Raw genomic sequence first — 18,708 nt, 5'->3', positions numbered from 1 at the left:
ATCCAAAAACATGTTTTTAATTTTTCAAAAATTTGAGATATTAAGTTCCATACCAAGCTTTTTCAGATCAGGTTTTTGGTTTGGTTTGATTTTTCTCCTGTCATTCCATATATCTTCACAAAATTTGAGAGTTAACAATTTCAAAGATGTTCATTTCTTTCAGGTATAGTACTGGTACTGATTGATTTGGACCTTTAAAAAAAATTTTTTTTGTGACATATATTCCATGTAATGTTCTTCTTAAACTGTCTTATGGTTCTTATCCGTTTCAAATTGGATCATACCATTTTAATTACAATTTTCTTTTACATCCTTTTACAACTATATTAATCATATGTATGTCTATATAAAGGAAATACTTTGTATCTTCAAACTTATGAATGATACTGCAAGGAAATCTGTACATATGTAGAGAGATGTAATAAGTGCTACTTTAAAAAAAAAAAGACTTCTGAAGAATTGCAAAGAATATAAGGTAGCCAGCATTTATTAAGTACCTACCCTGTGGTGAGGTCTTTGATATAGACCCTGAGAAGAGATAAAGTTTTGATGAGAAACAATTTTTGTACTCAAGGAGTGTATAGACTCTTACTTAACCCATCATCATAACTGTTAAATACAATACTGTCTGATAAATACATCAGAGACATAAGAGTGCTGTATATGACCTCAGGGGAAAAATGTTAACAACTTCAATGAAATAAGAAGTGAAAGATGACTTAAAATATATTTTGTCCTTTTTAACCTTATCTGAGTAACTTTCTTGAGTTTGTATGTTCTCCTTTTAGAAAATTATCTGGAACTTGAAAATAATGGTGATGAAGAAGCGAAGTGGAATTTGTCATCTTTTGCTCCAACTTATGTCAAGGTTGTCACAACAATTTAAACTATATAATTTTTAATTTTTCTTGTCTGAAAATTTATTAACTTCATTTTTTTGTTGCTATATTTTAACTTGATCCTAACACATGCTCACATGTCAGTATACTAGCTTTATTGTGAGATCATTCATTCTGTCATTTTTATGTCAATGAATTCCCCTTTTTCACTTTCCCCTTTAGAAATTTGATAGAAAGTAATCATGTATAATAGAACATTGGACTGGGATCCTCAAGACTTGAATTCTAGTCAGTTTCACTACTTATTAAACTGTGTTAATTGTGTTATCATTTCTAAGATTTCTCTTTCTGTTACATGAGATGGCTATGAAGATTAAATGACTCAAATGTATTTTGTAAAATAATAAAGTGCCATACAAATGTATGAAGTGCTATTCTTAGTAAGGAATTCATCTTTGTTCTTATTTAATTAAAAAAAATTTTTTTTCCCTTTCTGAAGGATGTTGATGAAAGCGGAGATGTCTTTAGAGCTACTTACACAGCTTTCAGATGTTCTCGTATTTCTGGTACTTTGGAAGGTCATGGAAAACAAAAGGTGAGGGCAATTTCTTTGTTGAGTACACTGTTAAAGAAGCTAACTTCATTAGACTTGATCTTATATGGGACAATTAACTTCACATAGATGAACATTTTTCTCATAATTGTGTCATATTACCCTGTCCAACCTTCAATCAATAGTAAATTAAGCAACTACTATATCCCAGCTGCTAGGCTAGTGATAGAAATACAAAAACGAAGTAGCCCATGTCCTAAAGGAGCTTATGTTCTACATATAATAAATGAATAGTTATTGATATGGAGAACCATATAAGAGCCTAGGTAATGAAAAACAATTTATAGAGTATTTGTTGCTTTACTGAGTTATATGCTTTCTTAAAATCAGAAAACACAATAGACTCTTATCTTTGCTATGGTTCTCAGATAGGTAAGTTACCACAGAGAAACTACAGAAATGTCCACATTTGAAAACTGCCTGTAAAAAAGCCTCCATGTCTTATATTTTTATCAAAGATGTCTTATTGTGTACATAGACTATACCTAAGAAGATTTTTACAAAGATGAGAGATTAGATGTATGCTCAGAAGTAGTTGAGGTCTGGCTTTTTTTTTTTTTAAAGAATAGCTATTAGCATCTTTTCCATAGCTAATAAACTTTTGCTTTTTAAAATAACTTCCCCATACAACTTTAAAAAGTTATTCCCTAACTGGCTTTAAAGTTTGTAAATTTGAAGATAGATTTCTTTAGTATATAGTTGACCAGGTTTGACTTCTTCCTGATTTTTTCATCATCTTTAGTGCCATTTCTTGTTCAAATTATAAATTTACTCTCAGGATTCTACAGTTGTCAAAATCACTGTAGAGCCAATGAGCCTTATGTTACAATCTCCATCTATTTCCTGTATATTTCATCTATAGAATTTCCCTGGGTAATCTCAATTGTCTTTTCCCAACTATTTTTACTATTTTGGAAGTACTCTCATTAACCTTATCTCCCCCGGTTGTGTTTTTTGCAAGTGTGCTTATATTCTAAATTTCCTATTCTGTCCCCTGGCTGCCATGTCTTTATGACTAGCTTGGAGATTGTGTTTGCTGGTTAATGTGGTTTTAGAGTTTTGTGGTGATTATGGTGATTGTTACATGTTTGTCCTTTATTTTCATCTATTTTTGGAGGTCAGTTTCATGTTTAGTTGCTATGATTTTTTTCAATGTCTTCTCATTATTCTTTTACTTTATTTAGTGTAAATTTTCATATTTACTTCAACCAGCCAGTGGTTTGACTGCATGTAGACTCATTGATTCTAAAGTACTATAATGTTTATATCCAGTCATACCCACTCTGTTAAAATATAAGCAGCTTAATTTTTGTGTATTTTTTTTATTGCTTTCCAGTGCCTAATGACTCTTCTTAAAGAAAAAATATAAGATGCACAGATAGGAATTTTCCAAGGAGTCTATAAGTCTTTGGTCTCTTTAGATCCCTGATCCCAAACTATTTTCCAAGATTGTCCTCTACCCATGCCCATTTTCATATTGCTTTTTTTTTTTAAATCCTTCCCTTCCCTCTTGGAATCAATACTGTGTATTGGCTCCAAGGCAGAAGAGTGGTAAGGGCTAGGCAATGGGGGTCAAGTGACTTACCCAGGGTCATACAGCTGGGAATTGTCTGAGGCCAGATTTGAACCTAGGACCTCCCGTCTCCAGGCCTAGCTCTCAATCCACTGAGCTACCCCCTTCCATTTTCACATTGTTGTTACTGAGCATTAAATTATGTACTAACTTTGGAAGATTTTTATTAGTCTTTATAGAACTTATCTACTATATCCTTCACATATAGCTTCAGAATGAGTTGTTTGCTTATACTCGTAAGTTCAGTGAAGTTGAAGTGACCAAATATCTCGTCCAATTGTTTCGTGTAACTTTGGAGTATGTGATAAGATTTTATCAACTCCTATATTTGCCCATTCAGGGATAACTATGAGTTACGCTTCCATTAAGTTGCTATTTATTTACAAAATCAGGTTTAGTATATAATATAAATGTCACTTTGGAGTTCCTACAGTACTGTGATTGGTCATTTGGCTGTAATCACATAAGAGATCTAAAAAATATTAGCACCTTTAATAGCACTAGTCATATCAAGAACAAAATGTAGTAGAAATATTTTGATGCTATATTCATACTTTAAAATTTTCTGCCTTGTAGGTTTATCATAAATTTTAGCTCTGTCTTTTCGCCAGTAGAGGTTTACATAAGGAGAACGATAAATAAATATATCCCAAAACCCTTGATTATGTGTCTGTGGTTTATTATACTGAACCTTCTCCAACCTGCTTCCTCATTTAGCCTTCCTACACAACAGCTGTAGTGTAATTTGAGAACTGTCCCCACCCTCAATAATGCACTTTTGGAGGTGTTGATTTATATAAAGTACATTAGACTTAGGATTAAGTTAGTCCACTTGAAATAAAATTAACATGTTTTTTTTTCCTAAAGTTACAAATATGACCAACTCTATGCATTTGTTGTTCATTTTCTTCATATGAAAGCTTATAAGCAGAGTAACAGAGAAAGAGAAGTATTGCTGTTTAGTAATAACAAGATGAAATGTCACAAAAGTTCTTGTGTATATTTTATAGATTGCTATCACTTTTTTACCAAGAGATAAAGGAAATTATGCTCAGTTTTGGGAAGTTGAGTGTTATCCCAGTGCAGAACCTCACATGAAACATGCACTGAGATTTCTGCTATCTGGAGTGGTGAGTATTATGGCTGAAAGAAAAAAAAATGTGATTAAATGTTTCTTATGTTTATAATTTAATTCCTGTAGCTAAAGTAACTTTAAAAAAATGAAAATTATGCTTTTAGATGCTATTAGTGAAAGTTACCTTTGTATTCCTTTTTGGTGGAGAGGAGTTGGGAAAGATGGGGAAAGACTGCTTTCTTTTTAAGAAGTTTGATTACTGTTACATATATTAGTTATATCTACAGATGGAGACTGGCATATGTGATTATATTGTTACAAGTGTATAAAACTCATAAGTAAAATTGGGGGATAATCAATTATTGACTTGATTATTTTAATTATTTTAAAATATTTTAAATTAACTATGACAATTGACAAATTCATAATACCACATTTAAGCTGTTTTGAATTGGAGAGATTTATATCTTTTGCTTCTTTATAAAAGTTTTGACATAAAAGTAGAAAAGATGGAGGAGGTATCTGGAAACCTGGGCTCTAGTTGTTACCTCTGCCACCAATTATTTCTGTGAACTGGGAAAAAAAACTTAACCTATCAGAGCCTCAGGTTCCACATTGGTAAAGTATAGATACTAACTATCTTCCCTGTCTTGGTGTTGCTGTGAGATCAAATTAGAAAATATATGTGAAAATGCTTTACAGATTATGAAGTGGTATTAAGAAATTATTTTTTAATAGCTTCATTGTTCTCACATGACCAAGAATGTCTCCCCCCCCCCCCCCCCCCCGCATTTTCATTTCTTTCTTTCTAATAGGGTATTGGGCCAGAAGCTGGTTCAGAAAAAGTGTCTACCCATGCTCTGATAAAAACAGATAATCTATGTAGGCCCAGAAAACGAACTGGCTCTGAGGCTTCTACTTTTGTACCTCGGTATGTGTTTGTTTTAGGCTATGCTTAAAATTTTTAGAGAGATTTGCATGTATAAAATGCAGATTTTTAAATACAGTTTTAATGATGGTATATTTTATTAAACTAGTTCATGTCAACAAACTTTAGGCATAATGCTCAGCACTTAATGAATGGAAAAAATGTTCTTTATTATGATTTATTACTAAAGAATGGCTGGTTTATTAATCACTTGTTGAATTTAGTATAAACCTGTTCTTTCTTGTTCATTATGAACATAAATTTAGCCAGAGTTGCAACTATGTGCCATACTTTGTTGCAGCGGATAAAGAAATAAGGAACACTCTGAAGAACTTGAATTATTTGGAAGATTTTGTCAACATAAACATTGATACTCAGCGATTTTAATACAAATATAAGCACAACAAGATGGTGTCAAATGTTTTGGGAAATACAGTTAATAATTAAGAAATGAAGCCAGTGACTTATTGACTATTCAGTAACATGTATACTTTTCATTAATTTCTTTTACTAAAAAAGTAGGAAAGCAATAGACATGGTGATAATCAAGCAATCATAATAAATGAAGTTGACTCATTTAACATGTGAACTACTAACTACTAAAGAAGCAATCATTTTGCACTCAGCTTTCACTGTGCAGTTTGATTATCATTAAAGGTCAAAAATCCATACCACTTGGGGGAATGAATAAAGATGACAAGACACAGCACACAATTACAATAACTTGAGCTTGACCTAGTTTATATGTCAGCTCTGAAATGAAAAATAAGTAAATAATTACCCCAGTTTTTATTAACTATTTTTAGGTAATTTTAATTGATGAAGTTCAGTTACCAAAACATGATAAAAATAACTCTGAAACCTTATGCAGTAAGAAATAATGTATACAACAAGTTATTGAGAGAAACATGGGAATATTTATATAAGCTGATACAGTGTGGAATAAACAACCAAAAAAATACAACCACTGTCATTAAATGAATGAACATGAAAAGGAAACCAAACTATTTAGTCATAATATTTTATTCTTGATTTACCCATGCCTTATTTATGTCTTCTATCATGTTCTTCATCCACATTTTGACCTTCAGTCCTTCCACCATCATCTCTATAGTGTACCTATTTTCCTCTTTTCCCAATGTCAACATTAAGGCTGAACCATCTGAACTCTACACTATTTTCTTTACTCCAAGAATTTTTAAACCTTCCTGTGTCTGGCAGCTTCATGAAACTTACAGACCCCTTCTTAATCAATCAATAAGCACTTATTAAGTACTTATGTGCCAGGCACTATGTTAAACACATACCTAATACAGAGAAGCAAAAAACAATCTGCTCCCAAGGAGCTCACAGTCTAATGGGAGAATCAACGATACATACAAATATGATATAGATAGAGGATACATTGAAGATAATCTCAGAGGCAAAGCACTAACAACAGAAAAATGATTCTTAAAGGCTAGGATTTGAAAGGATTCTGGTGATAGAGACTTTTGAAAAGAGAGAACATATCAAGTATGTGGGATATCCTGGAAAATAACAATCAGGTGATAGTGTCTTGTGGGAGGACCAGCAAGGAGGAGTGTCACTGGATTAAGCAGTGTGTAGAGGTAATAGGTATAAGAAGACCGAAAGTTAAGAAATGGCCAAATTATGAAGGACTTTAAAATCCCGTTTGGGTTTTATATTTGATCTTGGAAGTAAGAGCAGTCACTGGAATTGTGTTAAGCAAAGGGGTGATAGTCAGCCCTTGACAATCCTTAGATAAGTAGAAGGTAAACAGAAGTAGGGAGAGACTTGAGGCAGTCTCAAGAACCAGAAGGCTATTTCAGTTGTATAGATGTGAGATAATGAACACCAGAACCAGGAAAACAGGAGTGTCAAAGGAGATGTGGGGACATATAATACAGTATTACTAATGTAGAGCTGCTGGGATGTGGTAACAGTTTGGATATAGGCTGGGCAACAGGGTGGTGAGAGTGAGGAGTCAAGGATTCCACCTAGGTTGTGCACCTGGGTGACTGGGAAGATGTGGATTTGGTGCCTTTAAAAATATTAATGAAGTTTGAGCCAGAGATAATTAGTTTGTTTTGAGTTCAAGATGTCTTTATGAGGCTTTAATTCTTAAAATAGTATTTTTTTAAAATATATTTTATTTGATCATTTCCAAGCATTATTCGTTAAAGACATAGATCATTTTCTTTTCCTCCCCCCCCCCCCCATAGCCGACGCATAAATCCACTGGGCTTACATGTTTTCTTGATTTGAACCCATTGCTTTGTTGATAATATTTGCATTAGTGTGTTCATTTAGAGTCTCTCCTCTGTCATGTCCCCTCAACCGCTGTATTCAGGCAGTTGCTTTTCCTCGGTGTTTCCACTCCCATAGTTTATCCTTTGCTTATGAATAGTGTTTTTTTCTCCTGGATCCCTGCAAGTTGTTCAGGGACATTACACCGCCACTAATGGAGAAGTCCATTACGTTCGATTATACCACAGTGTATTAGTCTCTGTGTACAATGTTCTCCTGGTTCTGCTCCTCTCGCTCTGCATCACTTCCTGGAGGTTGTTCCAGTCTCCATGGAACTCCTCCACTTTATTATTCCTTTTAGCACAATAGTATTCTATCACAAACATATACCACAATTTGCTCAGCCATTCCCCAATTGAAGGGCATCCCCTCGTTTTCCAATTTTTGGCCACCACAAAGAGCGCAGCTATGAATATTTAAAATAGTATTTTTAAATAGTTGGAGGAAATGCTAAATTTCAAGGATTCTCTTGGTGAAGATCCTAGAGAGGTTTGCCATTTCCTTCTCCAGCTCATTTTGCAGTTGATGAAACTGGGACATACAGACACATGGCTAAGTTTCTGAGGCCAGATTTGAACTCACAAAGATGAGTCTTTTGACTTCAGACCTGGCATTTTATCCACTGCACCACCCAGCTGCCCTACAGATATATGTTGTCTAAGCTCTAATCTTGACCCTCACTGTATCAGGTAATCTTCTGCTACTGCCTAATCAGTTCTTTATCCTCAACATTGGCTACCTCCAGGTTTAGCTATAAAAATCCTGTTTGGCATTCAAAGACCTTCATTTATTTGTTTGTTTGTTTTTTATTAATTTATTTTTAAGTATTTTTCCATATTTACATGATTCATGTTCTTTCCCTCCCTGCTTCTGGAGCCAACTCCACTGGGTGGGTTATACATGTGGTATCACTTAATACCTATTTCCATGTTATTCGTTTTTATAATCTTTTAAAAAACAAAACTCCACATCCTATACCCATATAAACAAGTGATAAGTCATTTGATTTTCTTCTGTATTTCTACTACCACAGCTCTTTCTCTGGGTGTGGATAGTGTTCCTTCTACCTCAGGATTGCCCTGGATCATTGCATTGCTGCTAGTAGAGAAGTCCATTACATCAGAGTCCTTTATAACATGGCCTCTTCCTATCTTAACAGTCTTTTTATACGTTACTCACCCTCCTGACTCGTAAGCATTTAATATTCTTCCTCCTCATCTGCACCTCTTGGCTTCAAGTTCAATCTAAAATCCCATTTTCTACAAGAAGCCTTTTTTACTTACCTCTAAATGCTAGTGCCTTTCCTCTGAGATCCATTACAATTTATCATATATGAACTATTTGTATTTAGTTGTTTGCATAATACCAGCAAGCAGAGATTATTAGCTTAACTTAATAAGTGCTTATTGCCTTGACTTCAGGATAAAAATATCGACAGAAAGGACAACCTTAGAAATTACACTTAAAGGAGCCTATAGGTGACTCAGGAGATAAAGGCCTAGGCCCAGAGGTGGGAGATCCATCCTAGGTTCAAATCTGGCCCCAATAGTTTCTAGCTATGTGTCTCTGGGCAAGTCACTTGATTCCAATTGCCTAGTCCTTACCACTCTTTTGATTAGGAACTAATACTTAGTGTGGGTTTAAAAAAAAAAAGAAAAGAGATCACACTGGAGTTATTCAAAAGATGTACAGGAAAGGAGAAAGTTCATGAACCATGTTAGTAATTATTTCAGCTTAGGCATCATTAGCTAAAGTTTAGTGTTTCTGCTCCAGCCATTTTTAACTTCTTGTAAAGGAAATAACCTAAGTTAACTTTTTAAAGATGTAATTTGGATTTAAATTTCTATATTAACTAGGTAACTTAATCCCCATTTTCTAAACCAGGCAAGTTGATGTGGCTCAGCGAGGAGTTTATGCCCCACAAGATGTATATGTATTTCTTCCAGTTAGAGTTGGAGAATCAAGAACTGTAAAAGTTAATTTACGGAATAATTCTTTCTCTACTCACTTGGTAAGTCTGACAACTTCCTGTCAATTTTTGGAAGTTAAAAAAAGAGTGAAGATAATTATTTCATATACATATCTAGATAGATAAATTATAAGTATATAAGCTCCTAAGCTTTATATGCAGAGCAAAAAAATTGTTTTTTTAAGATATTTCTTCAACTGAAGAAATTTTATATATCCATATAAAGAACCTGGTGTTTTATTTGACCACTGAAAGTGACTAAATCTATGTATTGTGTTTTATTTTATTTCTTTTATTTTTATTGTTTTTTTCTCTTTCTAATTAGTTTTCTTGTCAGTTGGTACTTGGTACATGTTTTTCTGAGTAACATAATTAATCTTTTTAAATTAGAGTAAATTCATATTGTTTCGTTTATAGAATTTTTTTAAACTGCTCCTCAGTGTGTGTTCTGCATAACAAAGCGTGTATTCCATATGATTGTATCTAAGTCTTACTGAAATAAAATTTTAGTTTATGAAAGGCATGGTTTATTTAAACTATGGTATGGTATCTATGAAGTAGTTCTGAATGCTGTTTTTTAAAGTGTTTTATATTAAATTCCAGCTGAAGTTTTTAAGTCCCAGAGAGCCTTTCTCCGTCAGGCATTCAAAATATTCTTTGAGGTGAGTTAAATATAAACAAAAATTTTGTAACAGGCTTTTTACATGACTTTTGATAAGGTTCTAGTAGCTCTAGACCCTACTCCAAAGCTTTGTAGTTTTGCCTATCACTATCACCTTATCTTTTCAACCTCAGAATCTATTAGGTATATTATAGTTTGCACAAACTATTATCACAAACTGTTTCAGAGAATAGGACCGCACAGTTGTCGATACAGTAGGGCCTGCTACTTTTCTAGATATCCAAAAATTCTATAGAAAATATATACTTTGATTTTTCCCAAAAGGATTAGGGCAGAATGTTTTTCATTTACATATTTCTAATTATTTACTTCAACTCTCTTGGAAATAGGGTATGCTGAAATTTACATTAGATTCCATTCTTTCCTTTTGAGTTCTTGATTGAATTGTAGTGATATAATAAATGTTTTGGAGCATAAAAGATTTTAATTATGATTAAATAGAATTCTCTCCCCAGATTTTATTGGAAAGTTCTATGCTAATTGTTTTCTGTTTGGTTTTTATTTTCTCCACTCAACATTGTATAATTTTCATTGTTGCTTAATCTTTTTTTATCTTATGATGGTACTCCTGTGATTCTCCTTTTCTTTCTATGGATTTTGAATTAACTCTGTGCATTTATTTAGCTCAGGAGTAGATAAACTGTAGCAGAAGGTCACATCTGACAGTTAAGAATGGTTTTACATATTTAACTGCAACAAAACTTTATTTAAAAGCTCAAGGCTGAACAAAAACAGATGGCTCATCACCAGATTTGGCCATTGTTTTTGCCTGTCTCTTGTTAACCACTTAAATTGAAGTCCCAGAGTTCAATACTTGTCGTCTCTGTAGTACATAAAGTCAAACACTTATCTCATAAAGTTTAATTTTACTTAGTAAAAGGTAGTGCTGTATTTATTCTTTAGAACTCCCTTTTAGTCTGACCATTTGACTATGTGTGTATATCATTCCTGTACATTATATTAATATGTTTTATTTGCAAAGCTAGCAACCATCTGAGTTGTCCTTCATTAAATTAGAACTGTACGGCCAACTCACGGTAGCTATTACAACTTTATCCTCTGTTTCTTATAATGAATGCTTAGACAATAGTTACTGCTGGTAGATATTTAGGACCCTTTTCCTCCCAAGAAAGTGAAAAGATTCCATAAAACCTAGCAGCATATAATATCCATAAATTAAGTCGTATTCACCAAAAAGCTTTGTATTATAGATAGGTAATTACAATATTATTGTAGGAAACTATTATAAGCCTCTGAAAAATAGAGTAGAAACTAATTTGCAAGATGCATCCATTAGGAAGAGAAATTCATACCCTAAATATCACAAATGTCTAATTACAAACTAAACACAGTTGAGAACTTAATGAGTTGAAAAATTATTGAGCTTGGACTTGATCAATTTTAAACAGAAATTAATTACAATCTATTTTAGAATTTGATCATTATTCTAGAATTGATCGTTTTTTTATTGTTACATGAAATTCTAAGACTTAAACTTTTGCCAAACTTCCCTATTAACCAAGTTGGAAATGAAAAATTATTGTTCTTATTCACTCTACCATAGATGATGTCATCACTAATCCTTTTTCTAAGTGTTTATCTTTAGTGACCGAGGGGAATCACACAAGTCATTTAAATATATGAGTTTCTTGCCATTGTTGAGGAAGTATAAAATATTTTTCCTACCGATGGGTTTACTATCCAGTGTACTCTGCATGAAAAATAGTCCAAGAATGGTGGTAACACAAGTGCTTAAACATTAGTTTTATATATCTTGAGTTGTATTACCAACCCATCTTTCTGAAATACCCTTGGTATTCCAAAGAGACAACTATCATGTTGTTCATTTTCCTGACACTGTGTAGCTTTTGATTTTATATACTGTACTGTACTATACTATACTATACTATACTATACTATACTATACTATACTATACTATACTATACTATACCATAACATAACATAACATAACATAACATAATATAATATAATATAATATAGTATAGTATAGTATAATATAATATAATATAATATAATCTGGCCCTAAGAAGTAGTTGACAAAATTTCAAGGTAATATTTTTCAAAATTATCAGACAAGGCTTGTTCATTCTTTATACATATTATCACATACTAAACTGATTAGCATTTCTTTAAGAAATATAAGTGGTAAGCACCTAAAAAAGATTATTTTCATATTCTGGTGGAAATATAAAAACAACTTCCAAAACCGAGCTGTCACATGATCAATTTTTCTTTCCTTCCTCCATTGATTGAGTATCTATAGTTTACTTTATCTTAATATGAATGTGTGCTTGTAGGTGAGTGTGTGGAAATGTGTGTGGGGAAGGGAGGGTATTAGTTAATGACATCAGAGCCAAAATGGTGGAGTAGCAATAAGTATAGTGAGCTCCCCTCAAAAAAACTCCTTCAGACATCTAGAAGATGCACTAGACTTGACTTTTCCAGTCTAGTTTGGTATAGAGACAGGTCTGCTGACACTGGACATGGGATTGGACCAGGATTGTCCTGTTCAGAACATGTTAGCATAGAGGGAGATGCACTGTGACCTTGTTCATGCAGGATGGATACAGGTTTCAGCACATACCTTTGCCATTCACTGCCTAGTGCTGGGTAAGTCATATACACTATGGATCATAATACAACTGAAGTCATGCTGAAGACAATTGAAGAAAAATTATCAAGAGCTCAAAGAATATTCTTCCACTTTCAAGATCAGATATACTTGGAGGAGAGAGTAATTTGCAAAAAAAGACTGTGGTTATAGAGTGGCCCCAGATTTTGGAGCTCATAAAATCCTGCTCTTCAGAAGCATGAGAACATGTATAAGGCATATGTTTGCCAAAATAATGTTTGAACATTTCTGAGTTGCCATATCATCTGTGAAGATAAGCAAGGAATAGGAAATAGTTATAGCCAGTTAATTTGGATTTTTTTTTCTGTTTTCCATTCTTCTTCCAGCCTTTTCTTTAAAAAAATTTTTTTTGAATCATCACTTATCCTATTATTATATAGGAGAAAGAGCACTGCATTTAGTGAAAGGACTACACTCAAATCCTGGATCTACCACTACAAGTCACTAAAGTGACTGACCTTAAGCAACAGGATAATTGCTCAACAATAGGAGAATAACATATTTTGTGTTTTTTGGTTCTTTTTAAAAAGTACAAATCACAAGTGATTCCAGGTCAAAGAATAAAACAATGATTGGATGAAATATTTCTTCCTTGTAATAGCTATGACTGATTCTCAGGCTTTAAACATTTTAAACATTCCTGTTATTTTTATGATAGTGGTTGGATATAACTTGGAATATATAAGCTTTTTTTCATGAAACTATTTTTTTCCGTGAAACCCTTTGAATGTAAATGAGATAGATATAGTGAAAGAAGGCCAGAAAACCCTGTTTTGGAGGACACATCTAACAATTGCTTTTTAGCTCTCAATGCATTTTCTGTTCTTGAATTTTCTATTAAATTAGTCATTAGCTGTTAAGAGATTTAAAACTATTTCTCTTCCATTGGAGTTCAACACACTTTATTTTTACCTTTTTCTCTTTTCTTAAGTATGTCATTAAATTCAGTTCATGATAATACTATGCTTCAAGTTATTTATTAACTTTGATATGAAAACTTGCATTGAAGGCTTTGTATCAATATTACACTTTACAGTTTCTAAACTGCATTCTTAAATCTTAAATTTTGTTTCAAAATTCTAAACCTAAAGAAATGTTCCTACAATTTTTACTTGTTTCTTCAATTGCATAAAAAACAGTACAGGAATGGTAAAATGGCAAAACATAAAGAAAGGGACTTTATTAGACTTCTAAAAAATCTTTTTTTTTTTTTTTGCAAAATTTTATACTTTTACAGTGCTGACATTATTGTGGTTCTTGCCACGGGAAGGTTTAGTCTGTTAAAAAGCAAGATCTGACTTGGATAAGTAAAGATTGATGGATAGAAAAGTATTTGTAGTGAGATACTCCAAGAATAAGTATTAGAATAGCTTTATTAATTTTAACATTTCATAAATGCTCTTGAGTATACAGAAATGTAATCCCCAAGCCTGCAAATTACATGGATGTTGAAATATTGAACTGATGTATAAAAATGGTAAAATCAACTTTCAAAATCTGTTTATTTACTTAGACATTTATTAAGCTCCTGCTATGCTAGCACACTGTGCTAAGCTCTAAGGGTTATAAAGAAAGGCAAAAGACATTCTTTGTTCTCAAGAAGCTCGCATTCTAATAGGGAAGACAGCATGTAGATAACTATGTACAATTAAGATAAATGCAGGATAAGCTGCAGATAATGAATAGAGGCCATATATTAGCATTAAGGAAGACCAAAAAGACTACCTATAAAAAGTAGGATTTTAGTTGAACTTTGAAGAAAGCCAGACGGTTATTGCATTTAGTTCAGACATGAGGAGAGGAAGGTCAGTCCCAAATGGTGACGTGTCAGCAGAGAGAAAACAATGTGGAGGAAAGATGTTACAAAGGTAAAATTGATAGGACTTGGCAAGAAATTGGAAAGGGCAAGGGTCAGGGGAATAAATTTGTTAGTATGCAATTTATGGAAAAATAAATGAAGCTATAAACTGACCTGAATTGTCAGTAAGACAACCAGATACAGACCTTTGAAATCAGTGTAAACTATTTCTTGAAGGTACCTGGGAATTTTTTTTCAGGCAACTTACATACATTTATATACTTAAAATTATTTTGAATAGGTTTTAGAAATAAAACAGTACATTATTCTCATAAAAAATTTTAATAGGACTTTCCTAATCAGTAAACTTTAAAATCTTGTCCAGAGAAGAGACAGAATATAAACATAAAGGCACAAATTGGACCTTTTTTTTTTTTTAATGTTTATGGTACTTAGACATTAACAGTACAGAGATAGAATGGAACCAATTCAACAAATTCATTTCAGACCCTCTGAGCATAGACTAAAATGAGAACTCTTCAGATAGGAAAGTTGAATGCAAGGGGGACATAGTTAAAGTCTGTTATAAAATATATAGCTACTATAGCCAGAAATAATTTGCCTGATGACCAGCCTTCTGGCACTGAATTTTTCTGAACTAGTCTGATTCATTAGGACAGATTTGCAGTCCCCTCTGAAAGACTCAAAGCTCAAAGCTTTATGGCTTCTTGTAAGAGCTGCTCAAGCTTAAGCTTCCCTTTGAAAACCCAAAGCCACCTGCAAACTACAGAGACAGAGTAGGACCTTAGGGGAACATTATTTTATTCAAGGGTAATCGTATTGTATATTTTAATGAATGTTATATGGTTTACAGTGTGGTTTCACATGTGTAGAAATGATTTCTCCAACTGGTATATAGTCTGAAAATTTTGGCTTAAAAGGTTTTAGATAAAATAATAGAATTGTAAGAGCTTAAAACTGAAAGGGACCTTAGAATTGGGTGTTCCAAATCCATTATTTTCCAGAGGGGTAAACTGAGTCCCAAAGAAGTCATACAACAGTCCCACAGTTACATAACTTGTTTGTGGTGGAGCCAAAGATAAGACATCTTCTAATGACTAATTCATTTTTTTACTTGTACGCATTGCTGCAAGTTTTTTAGGTTCAAATAATCAAGAGATCATTGGGGATGATAACATTTTTTAAGGTTGACTTCTGCCAGGTGGCAACTTGCTTTAAGAGATATAGCGTCTACCTATATGTGCTATCAGGCAAACCCATTTTCCTAACTTATTCATAGGCCCAGTCCATCAATACTTCACTCTGGAAATAAATATTTTTTGAGAATTCATCACTCTTCAGCCTATATACTATCAGTATTTCAGTGATTTGCTTGATTACTTAGTAATAGTCAGAAATTATCAAAAGACACTTGTAGGGTAAGGGATAGCTAGGTAGCTTAGTAAGAGCCAGGCCTAGAGAGTTCAAATTTGGCCTCAAACTTCCCAGCTGTGTGACCCTGGGCAAATCACTTCAGCCCCATTGCCTAGCTCTTATTGATTCTAAGATGGTTTTTTTTTTTTTAAGACACTTGGTGGGGCAGCTAGGTGAATAGAAAGCCAGGCCAGGAAACAGGATGTCTTGGGTTCAAATTTGGCCTCAGACCCTTCTTAGTTGTGTAACCCTGAGCAAGTTATTTAACTGTACCTTGACCCTTATTAGTCTTCTACCTTGAAATTGCTATTTCATAGCGATTCTAAGAAGGTAAGAGTTTTTTAAAAAAGACCCTTGGAATAATGCTAGTGAGGTACAAAATGATAGCATTAAAGAGTGCCTGTTTTTCTTCAACTATTACTGTAGCCCTATGGTTCATGTTCTTACAGTTCTGCTACTAACATTTCCTTTTCTCTTATGCAGAGCTCAGCATTATATCAACATGCCAGTCCAATTCAAACCAAAGTCAGCAGGGAAATTCAAAGGTCTCTTAGTGGTTCAAACAGATGAAGGCAAAAGTGTTGGTATTCAGCTGGTTGGTGAAGCTCTTGAAAAGTTCTAACTGGAAAGCAGTTTGTGGAAAATAAATTGTCATAATAGCTTCTTTTTTCTATGTCAAAATTATAATGCTTTTGTAAATGTTTTGTATTATAAATTGAGCTGTTTAACCATTTTGTTTTTGCCCTAATATTGAAGACAACTGAAATATCATGTTTCTCTTACATTATTGCACATGTTTCTACAAAGGAGAAAAATGTTCTATTTTTACATTTTACATTAATTATGATTTGCCAATAAAGATGTATTTATTTTAATGCACTATATTCAGAAGTTAATAGTTTTCTATTGAGTGTGGCTTCAAAGCTCTATTCTTTTCTTGCTATGTACTGCCTCTTAATTTTCTGAAGCTCTTGGACCTGTGTATCTTGCTCTTTATCTTTAGCACAGACTTTTTGGACTTTATTCTTTTTCACCTACCTCTTGTAGAAGAATCACTATTTTCCCTAATGCCCAGTAAAGGATGATGCCATTGCAGAGATGTTACTTTATTTCTTCCAACTACTATTAAGCACATAATAGATGCCGAGTACTTTGTTAGACCTAGAAGATCCAAAAAACAAAACAATTCTTGTTGTCAAGAAGCTTCTAGTTAAGGAGTGGCATGAGAAGGGAATCATGTACATAGAAAATTAAATACAATAAATGCACAAAATTATTTTGAGGGGGAGGGCACGATTTGTTACCTCTAACTGGAGGGTGCAGGGTGGGAAGGGTGTATACACACACACACACACACACACATGTGGTAGGGGTCTGCCTATTTTAAAAGATGCAGTTTGGTAAAGGAAGGCGGCTTCCGCTTTAGCATGCCCTTCACAGACTCTCTTGAGGGGAGAGCAAGACCAGAATCCTGGCCTCTGGAGGAGGCTTGTCAACACTGCCCTTCCCAGGAGAGCCCGGCCTGCCCCTGCTCTACAAGTTGAACTCTTGTTTTATTTTTTGGTCTATGTGGGAAATAGAGGAGCATATTAACATGGGGGGGAAATGACCCACAGGACCCTGTGAGATGGAGCACCATGAAAGTGAAAGGTGTGGTCCCAGCACTGTGGAGTGGCGACAGCCCTAGGAGGGCATCGAGCTCGCTTTCCTTTTGCTCCGAGCAAAGCCCCCTTACGATGGACCGCAGTAGCAACAAAGATTTCTAAACCAGCAAAGGAGGCGGCAGATTCTTCCTAAGATTTTGTTCATGGTAGGGTGGAAAGAATGTTGCCTTATTTGCTCTCTGAGGCAGACATTGCAGGCCTGAGGGCGGGGGCAGCCGCTCTGGGACCTTGAGCAAGTAAGATGAGCTTTGCTCATCCTTCCCCCAAGGTGAGCCAGGAAGGTGATAGGAAAGCTGGAGGCAAACGAAAAGATTAAGAAAGAATTTTAGGGGTGCAACAACTCATCTGAAGCTTAGGCTATGAAGGCAGTCAGTCAGTGAGACTTTACTGATGTTCTCAGCGGTCCAACGCCTACTTCAGTCTGGTCTTCCTCCCTGGAAGCCCAGCTCTCCTGTCCCTGGGGCCTGGCTGCCTGTCCAAGTCAGACTATTACCACAGTATTTACTGTCAGCTCCTTGCAGCAGTTTGACTCACTGAAAAAGGATGGTGATATTAAAGACTTTGTGTGATTTCCCCGCCCCCCCCATTTTAACTTTTGAAAAATCATTTGTAATTTCACTACCGTGTGTGAATTTTTATTTCCCAGCAAAATTGCCTTGCTTACTTACCCTCTGGCCTCTGAAAACACTGATCCTTCTTCCCTGTTAAATTTAGTTTTACCTGATTCAGGTTTCTGATATACAGAACCCTGTTTTGACAATATTGTTAAATTTACCTGGTTTTTGTTTCTGGCAACATGTACACTGATGACAAAGAAGCCAATTTTCCTTCCTTTAAAATGTTCAGCTTATAATCTTTTTGCAATCCACAGAAAATTTTGGGGAGAAGGAAGTTTGGAAGGAATCTAAGACTGAAAGTGCAGTTCCTAATTTTCACTTTTTATGTAATTGCACTGTCTTAGGAACTTGAGGCCTTTAAAAATAGGAATGTTGTTCCTTACTTAGCAATGTAGTTATTTGCTGTAAAATCATCAGTGCTGGGATTTACTAGTACAGCCATGTTGCATTTACACCCATCATTCCTTTCAGGTGTATGACATTGGTTGCAAGGGGAAAGGAATGGATGAAAATGAAAGGATTCTTCTGTTAAAATGGCCTTTTCAAGTGCCT

At 34.2% G+C, this 18,708-nt stretch overlaps 1 protein-coding gene across 11 annotated transcripts in view; it reads left to right on the top strand.

Annotated features, from left to right (window-relative positions):
- Nucleotides 1–16,757, top strand: part of CEP192 (centrosomal protein 192) — a 163,694-nt gene extending 146,937 nt beyond the window's left edge. For 9 of the 11 annotated variants that reach the window (XM_016431692.2, XM_056823614.1, XM_007487749.3 and 6 more), the window contains 7 exons: nt 789–868; nt 1,339–1,434; nt 4,036–4,155; nt 4,916–5,031; nt 9,223–9,349; nt 9,911–9,969; nt 16,359–16,757. In XM_016431692.2, coding sequence (XP_016287178.2) covers nt 789–868; nt 1,339–1,434; nt 4,036–4,155; nt 4,916–5,031; nt 9,223–9,349; nt 9,911–9,969; nt 16,359–16,497 — 737 coding nt within the window. In that variant the 3' untranslated portion in view covers nt 16,498–16,757. Of the gene's footprint in view, nt 1–788; nt 869–1,338; nt 1,435–4,035; nt 4,156–4,915; nt 5,032–9,222; nt 9,350–9,910; nt 9,970–16,358 lie in introns of those variants that run through there. The other 2 variants (XM_056823616.1, XR_008917660.1) reach the window with 2 other exon arrangements.
- Nucleotides 16,758–18,708: the final 1,951 nt, after the last annotated feature.

The sequence above is a fragment of the Monodelphis domestica genome, chromosome 3, assembly GCF_027887165.1.
Source record: "Monodelphis domestica isolate mMonDom1 chromosome 3, mMonDom1.pri, whole genome shotgun sequence".
In the NCBI taxonomy this organism is placed as follows: Eukaryota; Metazoa; Chordata; class Mammalia; order Didelphimorphia; family Didelphidae; genus Monodelphis; species Monodelphis domestica.
Note: the sequence above shows the minus strand (reverse complement) of the source record. Positions and strands in the feature narration are given on the sequence as shown.